General features: G+C 44.9%; 2 protein-coding genes across 4 annotated transcripts; one reads left to right on the top strand and one right to left on the bottom strand.

Annotated features, from left to right (window-relative positions):
* Positions 1 to 894: 894 nt before the first annotated feature.
* mdh2 (malate dehydrogenase 2, NAD (mitochondrial)) lies at positions 895 to 2,466 on the bottom strand. 2 transcript variants are annotated; one of them, XM_071523868.1, is made up of 2 exons: positions 1,920 to 2,466; positions 895 to 1,799 (listed from the first exon to the last, which is right to left on the bottom strand). In XM_071523868.1, exons 1-2 carry the CDS (start codon positions 2,343 to 2,345, stop codon positions 1,332 to 1,334), a joined length of 894 nt encoding a protein of 297 aa, XP_071379969.1. In that variant the 5' UTR covers positions 2,346 to 2,466; the 3' UTR covers positions 895 to 1,331. The 2 variants fall into 2 exon arrangements, with proteins under 2 accessions (XP_071379969.1, XP_071379962.1); XM_071523861.1 differs by having other exon boundaries at positions 895 to 2,463.
* A 93-nt stretch (positions 2,467 to 2,559) lies between these two features.
* LOC139647851 (E3 ubiquitin-protein ligase rnf146-like) lies at positions 2,560 to 6,857 on the top strand. 2 transcript variants are annotated; one of them, XM_071523841.1, is made up of 3 exons: positions 2,560 to 2,673; positions 3,443 to 3,502; positions 3,887 to 6,857. In XM_071523841.1, exon 3 carries the CDS (start codon positions 3,899 to 3,901, stop codon positions 5,051 to 5,053), a length of 1,155 nt encoding a protein of 384 aa, XP_071379942.1. In that variant the 5' UTR covers positions 2,560 to 2,673; positions 3,443 to 3,502; positions 3,887 to 3,898; the 3' UTR covers positions 5,054 to 6,857. The 2 variants fall into 2 exon arrangements, with proteins under 2 accessions (XP_071379942.1, XP_071379951.1); XM_071523850.1 differs by lacking the exon at positions 3,443 to 3,502 and having other exon boundaries at positions 2,564 to 2,673; positions 3,898 to 6,857.
* The last annotated feature ends 8,840 nt before the right edge of the window (positions 6,858 to 15,697 follow it).

Genomic DNA, 15,697 nt, shown 5'->3' on the forward strand with positions numbered 1-15,697 from the left:
CAGACTAATTTCATCTCTTGCCTCAGAGTATATGACATCTTATGTCATGACCTCGCTTGGGTGAATAATCAGTTGTACTAACTTACATAATAACTGGGCACTTGGTCATGGATCCTGACAATACGGAAGTCCTAGACTCACAGATTCAGTTTGTTTTGTCTCATGTCTCTAGAAAAGTCTTCTTTTGGTCTTTAAGAAGCCACTTCAGAAATTGAGATTTAGACATACATACAGCCTTCAGTATGAAGATCAACAATGGACTCAAATAACTGTTTCATCCATGGCAATAAAGCTAAACATTAAGGGAGGTTAGGTTCAGTTTCACCCCTACTATTCTAACCCACCTAATTTCGTATTCAGTTTATATTGTGCCTCAATAAACATGTAGTTTAAATTTGATATCACATTGACTGCAGTCACACTGACATAATCCATCATATTGAATATGTTTGCAGTTAAATAACTTCCCTTTTATTTTTCTGCCAATAACTTAGGTAAGTATAGCACCAACCTCCGAGACCCCTACCATGTTAATCAAAGCTTACAGCGCGAGTCATATATAAGTCATATATAATTGAATGTAAATTATGATTTGATCTACAGGCTATATAAAGAGTGTGAGTTGCACCCCTTCTTGCACAATCCATGTCTGAATGCTTAGAACTTGCTCATTAATCTGCCCCTCACCTTCATCTACATTTCAGATTCATGACTGAAATGCATTTGAAAGGTAAAATCAATGATGATAGTTTTCACCTGGATTCACCTGTTCAGTCCATTTCATGATAAGTGCAGGTAGTCTTAAATATTTGGTCACAGTCTATATCAGTTTAACAGTCAAGCTAGACCTATCATTTCTAAAAACAAACAAAAAAAGGAATATTTCAAAGAATCTTTTTTTCAGGCTCGTGTTTATTGATGAAGGTATTAACATTTTGCTCATCAGTAACATCTATATGCATCAGCAGGCATGATGACAGCATTTCCTCCTCATTCATTCAGCAGAGAAATCCCCCACTATTAGATAAATGTAGAAATCTGAAATTTTATCTATCTTTGACTTTTGCACAATATAAATATAGAGCAATCACAGTACAATGAGTCCATAACTCATAGGTATGCAAGTAAAAGCCATGTTTAAACTACAAGGACATAATACTTAGGAAACAGAACCAAGGGCAAAACCAGGATCCCAGAACCAAGATTATCCCACTGCTAAAACAAATTAAGAGGAAACACTGCAAGAGATTCTGAGATTGATGCCTTTTTTGTAAGACTGGACAAATTAACAACAACAGATGCTGCTTCCAACTAACTTAGTGCCCCCCTGTTCACTTCATATTAGCCACAAAATCCTCTCCCTTCTTGATGGAGCCCTTCAGCTCGCCCATGGCATCAGCCACCAGCTTCTCCTCGAAGGCGGACAGCTTGCCAAGCCCAAGGTTCTTCTCAATGCCGTTCTTGCCGAGGAGAAGAGGTGTGGAGAAGTACTTGCACTCGGTCTCCTCGGACCTCACGTAGGCGCACTCCACCACACCCTCCTTCCCGTTCATGGCGTCCAGGACGGAGAAGGTGAAGCGGGCCCCGGCGTAGGCCATGGACAGGGTAGCAGAGCCGGCTCCGGCCTTGGCCTTCACCACCTCAGTGCCGGCCTCCTGGATCCTGCCGGTCAGAGCGGCCAGCTGGTCAGCAGGGAACTCTACTTTGGGTGTGCACTGGGAGATGAGGGGGATGATGGTCTTCCCTGCGTGGCCTCCAATCACTGGAACATTGACGCGTGCGGGGTCAAGGCCTTTGAGCTCTGCCACAAAGGCGTTTGCTCTGACAATGTCCAGCGTTGTAACACCAAACACTCTGTTGGGGTTGTAGACGCCATGCTTCTTCATGACCTCTGATGTGATGGGGATGGTGGAGTTGACGGGGTTGGCGATGATGCAGATCATAGCCTCGGGGCAGTTGCGGGCGCAGGCATCGGCCAAGGTGGCCACAATGGTGGCGTTGGTGTTGAAGAGGTCGTCACGGGTCATACCGGGCTTTCTGGGCACACCGGCGGGAATGACCACAACATCGCAGCCCTGCAGTGCGGCGTCCAGCTGGTCGGGACCCATGTGGCCGGTTACATGGGCCCGAGTCTCGATGTGGCTGAGATCGGCGGCCACCCCGGGGGTGTGTGCAATGTCAAACAGGGAGAGTTGACTCACCAGGGGGCTATTCTTCAGCAGCAGAGACAGCGGCTGGCCTATGCCGCCCGACGCTCCCAGCACCGCCACCTTCGCGTTGTTCTGTGACGAGGTGGACAAGCTCCTGGCGAAGCCGATAGTAGGTCTCACAGCTCGGGAAAACATTTTGTGAGTGTGTTGCGGGTTTTCTTGTATTAGTTGATAAAGAACTTGAAGAGCCCCTCTTCCCTGTGACACTAACGTCCTCTAGCCACGAGCGTACCGGAAGACCTCGTGCGTTGTCATGCGTAGAAGATAAGGGTGATGCGTGCGCAGTTACGTAAAATGACGTCCTCGCGTCATGTTACGTCGTTCGTCTTCGTCTCAGCTTCTTTTTTCGGAGGAAAACAAAGCCAGTTAGCATTTTGAGTCGCTAAAATTACCATAAAAAATTAGTGCCGTTACAGGAGTTGTAACTTTACACCAAACGAAGACAGCAAAATCCAACGACACGGTACGTACACAGTAGTTGCATTGCCCGGACCATGAGAAAATGTTTCCCGTTGCGATACGAACCTTGCTATGTGTGTCGCCCAGCTAAGCTAGGCTAGCGCTGTCAGTTGAACGCCGTCTATTTGCTGGAGTCAAAGTATTGCCCTCAACCTAGCCTGCGTTAGCTTACAACAGGTTATTGTTATGTTCGCCTTTGCCTGTCGAGGAAATCTCCTTATTCAACTGAACTTGTCTTTGTGCTTGGGTAGCAAACGCCAAGCTTGTTGAGTATTTATCTAAACTAGGTTACAGACCAAGTCATCAGTTAATGTCTTTAAAAATTGAGAGTAACTAACCGTTAGCTGGTGTTTTACTTAGGTAACGTTAGCTGGGTTCGTTACTGTACAGCCCAGGCAAAAAAGGCCAGCTGGGATAGTATTAGTAACTTGTAACGTTAGCTGCTACAGTCTCAGTGCTAATGGTCAGGAGACAGAACAATCCTTTGTTCCTCTCAGTTCCCTGTGTTTGTGCAGTATCAGATAGCCAGTAACTCCTGGCATTTCAAACGTATCATTAAGTCAAATAACGCTAACTTGAAATAGGTTTAAACATCAATCTTGCAACTTGCTAGGTAACACGTTAGAATTGCCATTGTCTTAACACCTGCAGCTTTGGTTGCTTTATAATTTGCAAAAGGAATAGCGTCAAATTGTGTAGCACAGTTGTCGATATTGTCAGCAAGGATTGAAATCAAATACACTCTCACCGAGTGCTTTTTTCCCTTTTGGCAGTGGCGAGTTTGAAGGTCCATCAGCACTCCTAATGATACATCAGCATTAACAGTTCTTCCAGTAAGTATCTAATAATGGCGTCTAAGCCAATCTTGTGTATAGATAGAGGTGGCATATAGGTTGTAGTCATTTGACATATCCTTGTCATTTTGATTTAATCTTGGGACTACTTGCTAATTAGTGACAAGAATTTTGACATGAAACAAGAATGTTATATAGTTGCTGTGTTGTCATTTTGCCAGTTTACTTGACAACAACAATTATCGGTGTCCTTTCATTGCATATGATATATCTCACTACAATGTGCTCTGACCATTTGTGGGCCTAATAATAATCTTTCCTCCTGTTTTTTTTTCTCAAAATCAATTTTGCCAATAAATCCACATGTAAAATCCATACACCTGCCCATTATAACCATCTCTCACAATTTTCCCCACTCAACAGTACTTCCCAAGGATGGCTAGTTGTGGCGAGGTAGACCACTCTGTTAGCTCGCTTCCATCCAGTAAGAAAGGCAGCAACAGCGGTGGCGGCAGCGGGAACAGTGCAGAATCGTCATGTTCTGGCTCCAGCAACTCGTCCCCGGCCCTGCCAGTACCAGAGTGCGCCATCTGCCTGCAGAGCTGCGTCCACCCAGTGCAACTGCCGTGCCGTCACGTCTTCTGCTTCCTTTGTGTGAAGGGAGCGTCCTGGCAGAGCAAGCGCTGCGCCCTCTGCAGACAGGAAGTGCCAGAGGACTTCCTGGAGAGGCCTACGCTCCTCTCCCCAGAGGAGCTGAAGGCATCAGCAGGGGGTCGAGGTGGGGCGGCGGGCGATCACGCCTGGTACTATGAGGGGCGTAACGGTTGGTGGCAGTACGATGAGCGGACCAGCCGCGAGCTGGAGGACGCTTTCTCCAAGGGCAAGAAGACGGCCGAGATGCTGATCGCCGGCTTTTTGTATGTAGCCGACCTGGAGAACATGGTGCAGTACAGGCGCAACGAGCACGGTCGTAGACGCAAGATGAAGAGAGACGTTGTGGATATCCCCAAGAAAGGGGTGGCTGGACTGCGTTTGGACAGTGAGGGCGGTGCCGGGGCTGTTGGGGCAGCAGGTCGAGAGAGCTCGGCTGATGGGGCAGATACCACAGTAGCAGGTGCACAGCAGCAGGTCACTGGTATCGCCTCTGCTATTACAGCCCCTCCAGCCACAACCAGACCTCCCACCTCTCTCGGAGGCCAGCCTGGCAGCAGTAGCCCCTCTCTGGAGGATGCTATCTCGCAGCTGCAAATTAGCCCCAGGCCGACACCGTCCCAGGAGAGGTCTGAGGCTGGGGAAGGAGAGGAGGAAGAAGAGGAGGAGGCTTCACCCTCCAGGTCCTCTGACCCTCACACCTCTGTGGACGAGTCTGGCTCTGGAGACTGGAGCGATGATGAGGAAGAGGACGAAGAGGAGGAGGGGGGTGATGGGGAGCGTGTGGAGCCCTGGGAGGAGAGGCCAAGGAGGCAAAGACTGAATCCAGAAGACAGAGCCCCTCCTGGGGCAGAGTCCTCCACCTCTCCCCCTTCCTCATCCAGTAGCAACGGAAGGTCCAGAATGCCTGATGGCCAGTGTACAGTGACTGAAGTGTGAAATGAATTCATCATCAATACCATCATCACCAAATGGCTGTGTTCCATTCCATTAATTTATTCCTCACTATATGCTGTTGTTCACTCACTGTCACAGATCTGATGTGGGTGGATTGCTACTGGAGAAATGAGGCATGACACACTCAATAACAAATAATGGCCCTCTGAGTAAAAACATGCTTTTATTCAGTTTTTAGTAATTGTGCCTCTTATTGGCTCACATTAACATGTATCCAGATCATTTGTTTGTCAACTCCTTCTTAGTCTCTGTCTTGTTGTTTATTCCCAGCCATTCTAATTTAGCTTGGATTTCACAAAGCATTCTCATACTGGCAAAAGGGGTACATTTTGGCAGAGAAAATCAGATGGGTGCGGCATGTTATTGCAAGCCATGGAAACTTTGATTCATAATTGTCCATCTAACACATACTGAGGTAGGTGTTACAGGCTTGTGGTGTTCAACTGGCAAATGCACTGCAAGTCTGCGTACCTGCAGCCAATTAGTTGCAGGCATATTGAGTCTCTCTTAAAATTCCAGGAAGTAAAAGTAACTCACTGACCTGTTTCTGCCCATCTTAGGCACTGAGGTCATTCTTGTCTTTCAATTTATGATCCTAATACCAAGAGGGCTTCTGGGAATCCCAGCCCAGATCTGTGACATGTGGTGAAAGAAGGCACAAATGGGGAAGTTACTTCCTGAAATGGAACTTGGTCATTATCATTACCATGAACATCTGCACTCTAATCTACTACAGTTTAACTCTCTCAGCTAACATAGCACTCAGAAATGGGCTCCCAAGAGCTCGACTCATCTGACTACTGTCACAAAGAGTAAAATGATCCTTGATAACCCACCTCCACCCCACCTAAATAATTCTAAATATCCTTCCTCCAGATTTAAATGATTATGAAGCCTTTCTTTCAAGATTAGGAAACTATTTCTTAACTGTTGACTTTTGGAAATGTGTTATTTCTTGGCAGTTGGTGGTTGGTTTGACATTTCTTCTGGATGTTTATCCCCATGAAGAAAGAAAACAATGAACCATATACAAGTAGGGCTGTGATTGAATTGGTGTTGCTTACTGTATTAGTCTGTTGATTCAGGACTGGAGTAACACCTTGAGCTATGTGGATATTGCAAGCTCACACTTCATGTTTCACAACACAGTCCGATTCACAGATTTCAATTAACCTGCAGCTTTTTGAGTGTCTATTCTAAATTATATTGAGAAATCTGTTGTAAACAAATGCTCATAATGGAATTGCATATCAATTTTATCTTAACTTTCCCTGACTCAACTGAAAGAATTGGCTCTTTAATGTAACATATTTCAGTGTTTTAAAGCTGTTGAGGCCTCTAGTCTCAAGTATTCTTAATATTCCTGACTAAAGTATTCTCAATTGGTGTGTTTCTAAAGTTTCATGATTTGTGCATGTGTTTGAAGAGAGAGTTATTTAACACTACTAGGTGGGAGGATGTTGAGAATTGCTATTTTTGGGTTTAGTTTGAGTAAATGTTTTTATTTTATGTTTGTTTTTGCATTTCTTCTGGTTGTAAATCCTGTCTTGTTTTGTCTGATGTCTGAGGCAGTAAGAGAACAAGATCAGGCCATCGCTGTTGGCTGTCTCCTGCAGAAATGTAAAGTTATGTCATTTTTATATTTCTTATGTGCTTACATCTTCATTTCACTCAGCAGCTCAGTTTTAGACTTCTCATTCTGAAAAATAAAGTTTCTGTAACAGTTTTTGCTTGGCAACCTTTTTGTTACATCGTTTGTAATTTAAGAATAAATTGTGTCATTTCATCATCCTAAAAGGATAACATTTTGTGTGCTGTTGTCTCTTTGAACCCTAGTGTATTTTGTGGCTACTCATTATACTACACAATGAGACGCAGTTCATGGTGGATTAGTTCTTTAAAAATGTCTCTGCCTTGAAAATCAGTCTTATGCAAGCAGGACTGTATCAATGGGCCCATTGTAAGGAGAATGTTGTAGACATTAGACTTGTTTTTCTCTACACTCAACCTATAGAGAGTTTTTAGACAGAAACTGTTCCATTCTCCTCATTAATTTAAATCCCAACATAAAGAATCAACCAGAGGATAAAAGTGCACCTCCACTGAAGGGGGAGTGAAGTAAGCAGTCAGTAATATTGACTGTTTTCATGAGAGTGCTAAAATAAGGCTACCATTAAGCTGATGATACATGAACAAACATTTGAGACAATGAGCAACAGCAACATTCGACCTTGATGGTTATTGTCAGATGGGGCAAAATATCTGTGGTTTACCTAATGGGCTATAAGAGATAATTACGAAAAACTGACACAAAATATCAGCTATGTTTCGTGGCCTTAATACAAAAGCTAATTTCAAACCATGTAAGTGTTCACCAGCTGTATGTAGTGAGGAGAAGAGGCCTGTTCGGGACATCACCTCCCTCACCTTCTGGTTGTTTGGTATTCCGACCACAGTAGCTATTATCACTCCAGCTGGGTGCCTGGCCAGGAAACACATGACCTTTGGAAGGGGAACAGGAGACAAAAGGCCTGGCATCCTCCAGGGAGCTGCCCGCTTCTCGCCATTTCTGTTGCTGTGTGTGTCTGTGTTTCTGCAATGCCTCATTTATGAGCAGTATCCCAATGGAAAGCATTTTTTTAATATATGCAATGAAAAGCATCAGCTACAAATGAGTACCCAGCCGTACAAAATATTCAGCATGAATGCTTCAACTGTTCAATCTGGCCCAGGGTTGCAGCATCTTTCAAGGTTTCGCAGAGTTATGTATAAATAAGAGCCATTGTACAGTGAGGGTATTACAAATCAGCCAAATAATGATCTGACCTACAGCTGAGAATCTCCAACACAGAATAGAAACAGGGAGTGGGCATTATCAAGGCCGACAAGACGCACTGCGACCACACAGGAATCTGAAAGAGCATCCCTTGGATACAGCAGCGGCTCTACAAAACTGAGGAGGAGGAGAAGGAGTGCAGTCGCATCTATTCAGTGCTGCAGTCCTCCCAGATGGATGCTGCTATTCCTCATTAGTATCTATCTGTATGCCGCTGTTATCAGTCTGCTTCAGTCAGGCTCAGCCTTGCATGATCTATCATTACCATAATCTCATTTTCAGGTGACCTGGAGGGATGACAGTTTTCACTTGTTTGACTGATGGAGAAAGAAGGGATTTTGAAAATGTGGAATGTAGTCCTTGTTTTACTGCGATTGTAAGAAAACATTGTGGAATCATACAGTACATCAACTGTTTTTATTAAATAGATCAGTCAAATTCTCATCGAAGGGGTGAATCTAAGATACATACAGACTGTAGGGATTTTAAGATGATGTGTGCACATAGTACACAAAATACTTCAAATTCAGTGATTCAGTGAAGTTAACAGGAAGGTGGAGTTGAAAATGAGCACAAGTCTATTAGTATCAATGAAAACAAGACTGAAACTGGAGTTAAACTGCAGACTCTCAATCAGGAGACCGGAGTTCGATTCCCAGCACGAACGAAAATTCAAGATCATTGGGCTGTTAGACTCTTAGTCTTGTTTATTCAAGCAATTGAATATGTATGTATACACTACCAGTCAAAAGTTTGGACACACCTGATTGAATATACTATGTTTTTCATGATCTTAAAGCCATTTTGATCTAAAGACTTATGCGTCAATGTTTGAAATTTGTTTCTTAGACAAATATAAATAGTGAAGTCGATGCCTATGTATGAATTTCTTTCCAAAGCCTTTGTCTTTCCATCAAGGCAAAGGGCGGCACTTTAAAGAATCTGAAATATAACAAATACTACACTTTTTTGGTCACTGCATTATTCCATTTGTGTTATTTCATATTATTCTAAAATGTCAAAAAAAACCCAGCAAAAATAAAAAGTAAAAATAAAGAAAAATGTGTGTGTCCAAAGTTTAATTGGATGTACATGGCATGCATATACAATGATATTTTTATAATGGCATTTCACATTTCTTGTTATATTCTCATAGTATATATTTCCTATTTTTATGTTTTCATACTGTAGGCTACATATTTTGCTCTCATTTTCTGTTCTGTGCCTAAATAAGTGCTGCTGTCTATTTTGCACACCCTAATAATGTCCTGATGCATTCCCCATACTTCTAAATACTTTTACTGAACTAATGTTGAAATTGTCAGTTGTGTATGTTTATTGTACCTGCATTTGTTATATTGTTGTTTCTATTCTATTTTCTCTGCTGTATCCTATTAATATTTGCTGGTGCAATGGCCCGATTATGCCACAAGGATCATTAAAGTTTCATCTTTTTCAATCTTACCTATTTTATTAAACTGACAGGAACATACAGCATGAATTGACATTAGCAGAGTCAGATAATTAAATTAACAATGCTATGACAACTCCTTGATCAATATATATATGTACGTGTATATACTGTATATTATAATATATTATAAAATAATATTATATTATATTTTCCCTGGTCATCTCTGCTTTAGCAGTTGAACCAAAACAGGGTCTGTGTGTCATGAAGAGCAGAATTCTACTGTCAGTGACTCAACAGTAAGTCCATTCCGTCTTCCACAGAAACACACAATGAACCTTTTTCCTGAACACTCTCAGGTCATTTGTGCCACCAGTATCAACAGTGTTTGAGTGCTTTTGCGTCTACTCTGTAGTTGATATCGTTTGGTTGTAGGTTTGATTGTTTAGTCTTTCCTGCAGTATTGATTTGTCCTCCAGTAACACAACATCCATGGACTGGTTGGAAGAAGACAGGGTCATCTATAGACCCATCAGTAGGGGCATCCCTACTGAAGCTCCTCTGGTTCCTCTGAGCCTCCCTGCTTCAGCTCCTCTGGTTCCTCTGCTGAAGCTCCCTGCTGAAGCTCCTCTGGTTCCTCTGAGCCTCCCTGCTGAAGCTCCTCTGGTTCCTCTGAGCCTCCCTGCTTCAGCTCCTCTGGTTCCTCTGAGCCTCCCTGCTGAAGCTCCTCCGGTTCCTCTGAGCCTCCCTGGTGAAGCACCTCTGGTTCCTCTGAGCCTCCCTGCTGAAGCTCCTCTGGTTCCTCTGAGCCTCTCTACTGAAGGTCCTCTGGTTCCTCTGAGCCTCCCTGGTGAAGCACCTCTGGTTCCTCTGAGCCTCCCTGGTGAAGCACCTCTGGTTCCTCTGAGCCTCCCTGCTGAAGCTCCTCTGGTTCCTCTGAGCCCCTCTACTGAAGGTCCTGTGGTTCCTCTGAGCCTCCCTAGTGAAGCTCCTGTGGTTCCTCTGACCCTCGGTATTGAAGCTCCTCTGGTTCCTCTGAGCCTCACTGGTGAAGCTCCTCTGGTTCCTCTGCGTCTCCCTACTGAAGCTCCTCTGGTTCCTCTGAGCACAGTATCCATGGACTGGATGGAAGGAGACAGGGTTATCTATAGACCCATCAAGGTATTTGACCATTCATTTATTGCAGTTAAACTGTAAAGATTTTGAGTTGTAATTAAAAAGTAGCATAAAAAGCTTTTGACTGACATTATCTCATTTCCTTCAAAGGCACTGTTCTATGTGTCGATATATGAGCAGACTCTACAGCTCTGCTGGGAGAGGAAATATTATCTGTCCCAAGTAAGAACCACTTTTGTTTCAGGCACACACAAAAAAACCTCATACATTCTGTTAGTGTCTCTTATGCTTATACATGAGGACATGAGATTTTTTTCCATTCTGTTATAGAAAAAACTGATGGTGCATTTGCTGAGGCTTCAGCAGCAAAAGCAGGTCCCATCTGAACTCACAGCTGAGGACATGACTGACTGGCTGGTGGAGCAGGGCAAGAAATCTCTCAGGGAGCGGTAAGACTAACTGAGACACATACAGACAGTCCACCACTCAATCTGTCATCAACTCTGCTCATGTTAAGCTAGTCTGTTTCTAACGATAAGAAAACAGAGCAACAGTTAAGATGACCCTTCTGTTTTCTTTCTATTTGAAGATTGTGGAGGTATGAGCTTGAGGGTTTTGATGAAAGTGTCCAGCCTCTCCTCTCGCTGGTAAGACCATGATCATGAATATACTTAGTTTGGAGTAAATCACATAACAATAGATTGATCCTGTATATATGTCAGATCTGAATGGTGCATCCTATTTCGTGTGTGTGTGTGTTCTTCAGGTGTGGGAGGTGAACATCAGTATGAAGATGAGAGACATTGAGTTTGAAGCCCGAAAGGTGCTCAACTCACCAGACGCAGACAGTCCTCGTTTTCAGTAAGTCACATTTATGAGATAAACTGAAACTTGAATGATTCCTGTGGGGAAATTGGGGCTTTGCAGCAGCCCATAGTAATGGGATATAGTAAAGAAAAATAGAAAATGTGTATTTCAACTCATTTTGAGCACCTCTCATCAACAGAGACCCTCAGATCATGCGACTGGCTGAAAAAGCCACCAGGAGCCTGAAGCAGCAGCAGCGGCCCAGCTCCAGCCTCCTCGGCCCCCAGGAGGTGGCGATGCTGGTTGTGCCCAAAGTGCTGCAGGGCTTCTGGATTCATCCGGCGAGCCTCTCGTGTGTCATGCCCTCACTGCAGCTCAGCGACCTGGCTGTCGGACTCACCAAAGCCGTTCAGGACAAGCTCTCCGCCTCTCTGACCTCCATGGACCGCCAGGCTGCCTTCTCCCGCTCTATCCGGGACGAGAAGGTCCTTTCTATCCAGGAGAAGGTGAGAGAGAAATACACACCAGACCTCCTGGTGAAGGAGCTGAACCGCTTTGGGCGAGAGCTGCTGACCAGGATCGCTGAAGTCACAGTAGGGGAAATCTGTGTGATGTTCGAGCCACAGAAACACACAGAAATGTCTGTGCTGATCACCAAAGAGGTAAGAAGACCTGCTGCATACATGTATGATAGAGTAGTCGCATTAGATACAGTGGAGTAAAAACAAACACTTTCATTTTCCAAAATCCAAACTTCTCTCCCTCTTCAGGTGGAACTAGTTGATTCCACTCAGTCAGCTGTAGTTGATGCAGCTCCTCTGGTTCCTCTGAGCCTCCCTGCTGAAGCTCCTCTGGTTCCTCTGAGCCTCTCTACTGAAGGTCCTGTGGTTCCTCTGAGCCTCCCTAGTGAAGCTCCTCTGGTTCCTCTGACCCTCGGTACTGAAGCTCCTCTGGTTCCTCTGAGCCTCACTGGTGAAGCTCCTCTGGTTCCTCTGAGTCTCCCTACTGAAGCTCCTCTGGTTCCTCTGAGCACAGTATCCTTGGACTGGATGGAAGGAGACAGGGTCATCTATAGACCCATCAAGGTATGTGAGCATTATTTTATTGCAGTTAAACTGTAAAGATTTTGAGTTGTAATTAAAATGTAGCATAAAAAGCTTTTGACTGACATTATCTCATTTCCTTCAAAGGCACTGTTCTGTGTGTCGATATATGAGCAGACTCTACAGCTCTGCTGGGAGAGGAAGTATTATCTGTCCCAAGTAAGAACCACTTTTGTTTCAGGCACACACAAAACAAAACGCCTCATAAATTCTGCTAGTGTCTCTTATGCTTATACATGAGGACATCTGCCTTTTTCCATTCTGTTATAGAAAAAACTGATGGTGCATTTGCTGAGGCTTCAGCAGCAAAAGCAGGTCCCATCTGAACTCACAGCTGAGGACATGACTGACTGGCTGGTGGAGCAGGGCAAGAAATCTCTCAGGGAGCGGTAAGACTAACTGAGACACATACAGACAGTCCACCACTCAATCTGTCATCAACTCTGCTCATGTTAAGCTAGTCTGTTTCTAACGATAAGAAAACAGAGCAACAGTTAAGATGACCCTTCTGTTTTCTTTCTATTTGAAGATTGTGGAGGTATGAGCTTGAGGGTTTTGATGAAAGTGTCCAGCCTCTCCTCTCGCTGGTAAGACCATGATCATGAATATACTTAGTTTGGAGTAAATCACATAACAATAGATTGATCCTGTATATATGTCAGATCTGAATGGTGCATCCTATTTCGTGTGTGTGTGTGTGTTCTTCAGGTGTGGGAGGTGAACATCAGTATGAAGATGAGAGACATTGAGTTTGAAGCCCGAAAGGTGCTCAACTCACCAGACGCAGACAGTCCTCGTTTTCAGTAAGTCACATTTATGAGATAAACTGAAACTTGAATGATTCCTGTGGGGAAATTGGGGCTTTGCAGCAGCCCATAGTAATGGGATATAGTAAAGAAAAATAGAAAATGTGTATTTCAACTCATTTTGAGCACCTCTCATCAACAGCGACCCTCAGATCATGCGACTGGCTGAAAAAGCCACCAGGAGCCTGAAGCAGCAGCAGCGGCCCAGCTCCAGCCTCCTCGGCCCCCAGGAGGTGGCGATGCTGGTTGTGCCCAAAGTGCTGCAGGGCTTCTGGATTCATCCGGCGAGCCTCTCGTGTGTCATGCCCTCACTGCAGCTCAGCGACCTGGCTGTCGGACTCACCAAAGCCGTTCAGGACAAGCTCTCCGCCTCTCTGACCTCCATGGACCGCCAGGCTGCCTTCTCCCGCTCTATCCGGGACGAGAAGGTCCTTTCTATCCAGGAGAAGGTGAGAGAGAAATACACACCAGACCTCCTGGTGAAGGAGCTGAACCGCTTTGGGCGAGAGCTGCTGACCAGGATCGCTGAAGTCACAGTAGGGGAAATCTGTGTGATGTTCGAGCCACAGAAACACACAGAAATGTCTGTGCTGATCACCAAAGAGGTAAGAAGACCTGCTGCATACATGTATGATAGAGTAGTCGCATTAGATACAGTGGAGTAAAAACAAACACTTTCATTTTCCAAAATCCAAACTTCTCTCTCTCTTCAGGTGGAACTAGTTGATTCCACTCAGCCAGCTGTAGTTGATGCAGCTCCTCTGGTTCCTCTGAGCCTCCCTGCTGAAGCTCCTCTGGTTCCTCTAAGCCTCTCTACTGAAGGTCCTGTGGTTCCTCTGAGCCTCCCTAGTGAAGCTCCTCTGGTTCCTCTGACCCTCGGTACTGAAGCTCCTCTGGTTCCTCTGAGCCTCACTGGTGAAGCTCCTCTGGTTCCTCTGAGTCTCCCTACTGAAGCTCCTCTGGTTCCTCTGAGCCTCCATACTGAAGCTCCTCTGGTTCCTCTGAGCCTCCATACTGACGCTCCTCTGGTTCCTCTGAGCACAGTATCCATGGACTGGATGGAAGGAGGCAGGGTTATCTATAGACCCATCAAGGTATTTGAGCATAATTTTACTGCAGTTAGACTGTAAAGATTTTGAGTTGTAATCAAAATGTAGCATAAAAAGCTTTTGACTGACATTATCTCATTTCCTTCAAAGGCACTGTTCTGTGTGTCAATATATGAGCAGACTCTACAGCTCTGCTGGGAGAGGAAGTATTATCTGTCCCAAGTAAGAACCACTTTTGTTTCAGGCACACACAAAACAAAACGCCTCATAAATTCTGCTAGTGTCTCTTATGCTTATACATGAGGACATCTGCCTTTTTCCATTCTGTTATAGAAAAAACTGATGGTGCATTTGCTGAGGCTTCAGCAGCAAAAGCAGGTCCCATCTGAACTCACAGCTGAGGACATGACTGACTGGCTGGTGGAGCAGGGCAAGAAATCTCTCAGGGAGCGGTAAGACTAACTGAGACACATACAGACAGTCCACCACTCAATCTGTCATCAACTCTGCTCATGTTAAGCTAGTCTGTTTCTAACGATAAGAAAACAGAGCAACAGTTAAGATGACCCTTCTGTTTTCTTTCTATTTGAAGATTGTGGAGGTATGAGCTTGAGGGTTTTGATGAAAGTGTCCAGCCTCTCCTCTCGCTGGTAAGACCATGCTCATGAATATACTTAGTTTGGAGTAAATCACATAACAATAGATTGATCCTGTATATATGTCAGATCTGAATGGTGCATCCTATTTCGTGTGTGTGTGTGTGTTCTTCAGGTGTGGGAGGTGAACATCAGTATGAAGATGAGAGACATTGAGTTTGAAGCCCGAAAGGTGCTCAACTCACCAGACGCAGACAGTCCTCGTTTTCAGTAAGTCACATTTATGAGATAAACTGAAACTTGAATGATTCCTGTGGGGAAATTGGGGCTTTGCAGCAGCCCATAGTAATGGGATATAGTAAAGAAAAATAGAAAATGTGTATTTCAACTCATTTTGAGCACCTCTCATCAACAGAGACCCTCAGATCATGCGACTGGCTGAAAAAGCCACCAGGAGCCTGAAGCAGCAGCAGCGGCCCAGCTCCAGCCTCCTCGGCCCCCAGGAGGTGGCGATGCTGGTTGTGCCCAAAGTGCTGCAGGGCTTCTGGATTCATCCGGCGAGCCTCTCGTGTGTCATGCCCTCACTGCAGCTCAGCGACCTGGCTGTCGGACTCACCAAAGCCGTTCAGGACAAGCTCTCCGCCTCTCTGACCTCCATGGACCGCCAGGCTGCCTTCTCCCGCTCTATCCGGGACGAGAAGGTCCTTTCTATCCAGGAGAAGGTGAGAGAGAAATACACACCAGACCTCCTCGTGAAGGAGCTGAACCGCTTTGGGCGAGAACTGCTGACCAGGATCACTGAAGTCTCAGTGGGGGAAATCTGTGTGATGTTCGAGCCACAGAAACACACAGAAATGTCTGTGCTGATCACCAAAGAGGTAAGAAGACCTGCTGCATACATG

Source organism: Centroberyx affinis, unplaced genomic scaffold, assembly GCF_046629955.1.
Source record: "Centroberyx affinis isolate AG114_WGS23_722 - 3 ecotype Tasmania unplaced genomic scaffold, CSIRO-AGI_Caff_v1 ptg000102l_1, whole genome shotgun sequence".
Taxonomy (NCBI): domain Eukaryota; kingdom Metazoa; phylum Chordata; class Actinopteri; order Beryciformes; family Berycidae; genus Centroberyx; species Centroberyx affinis.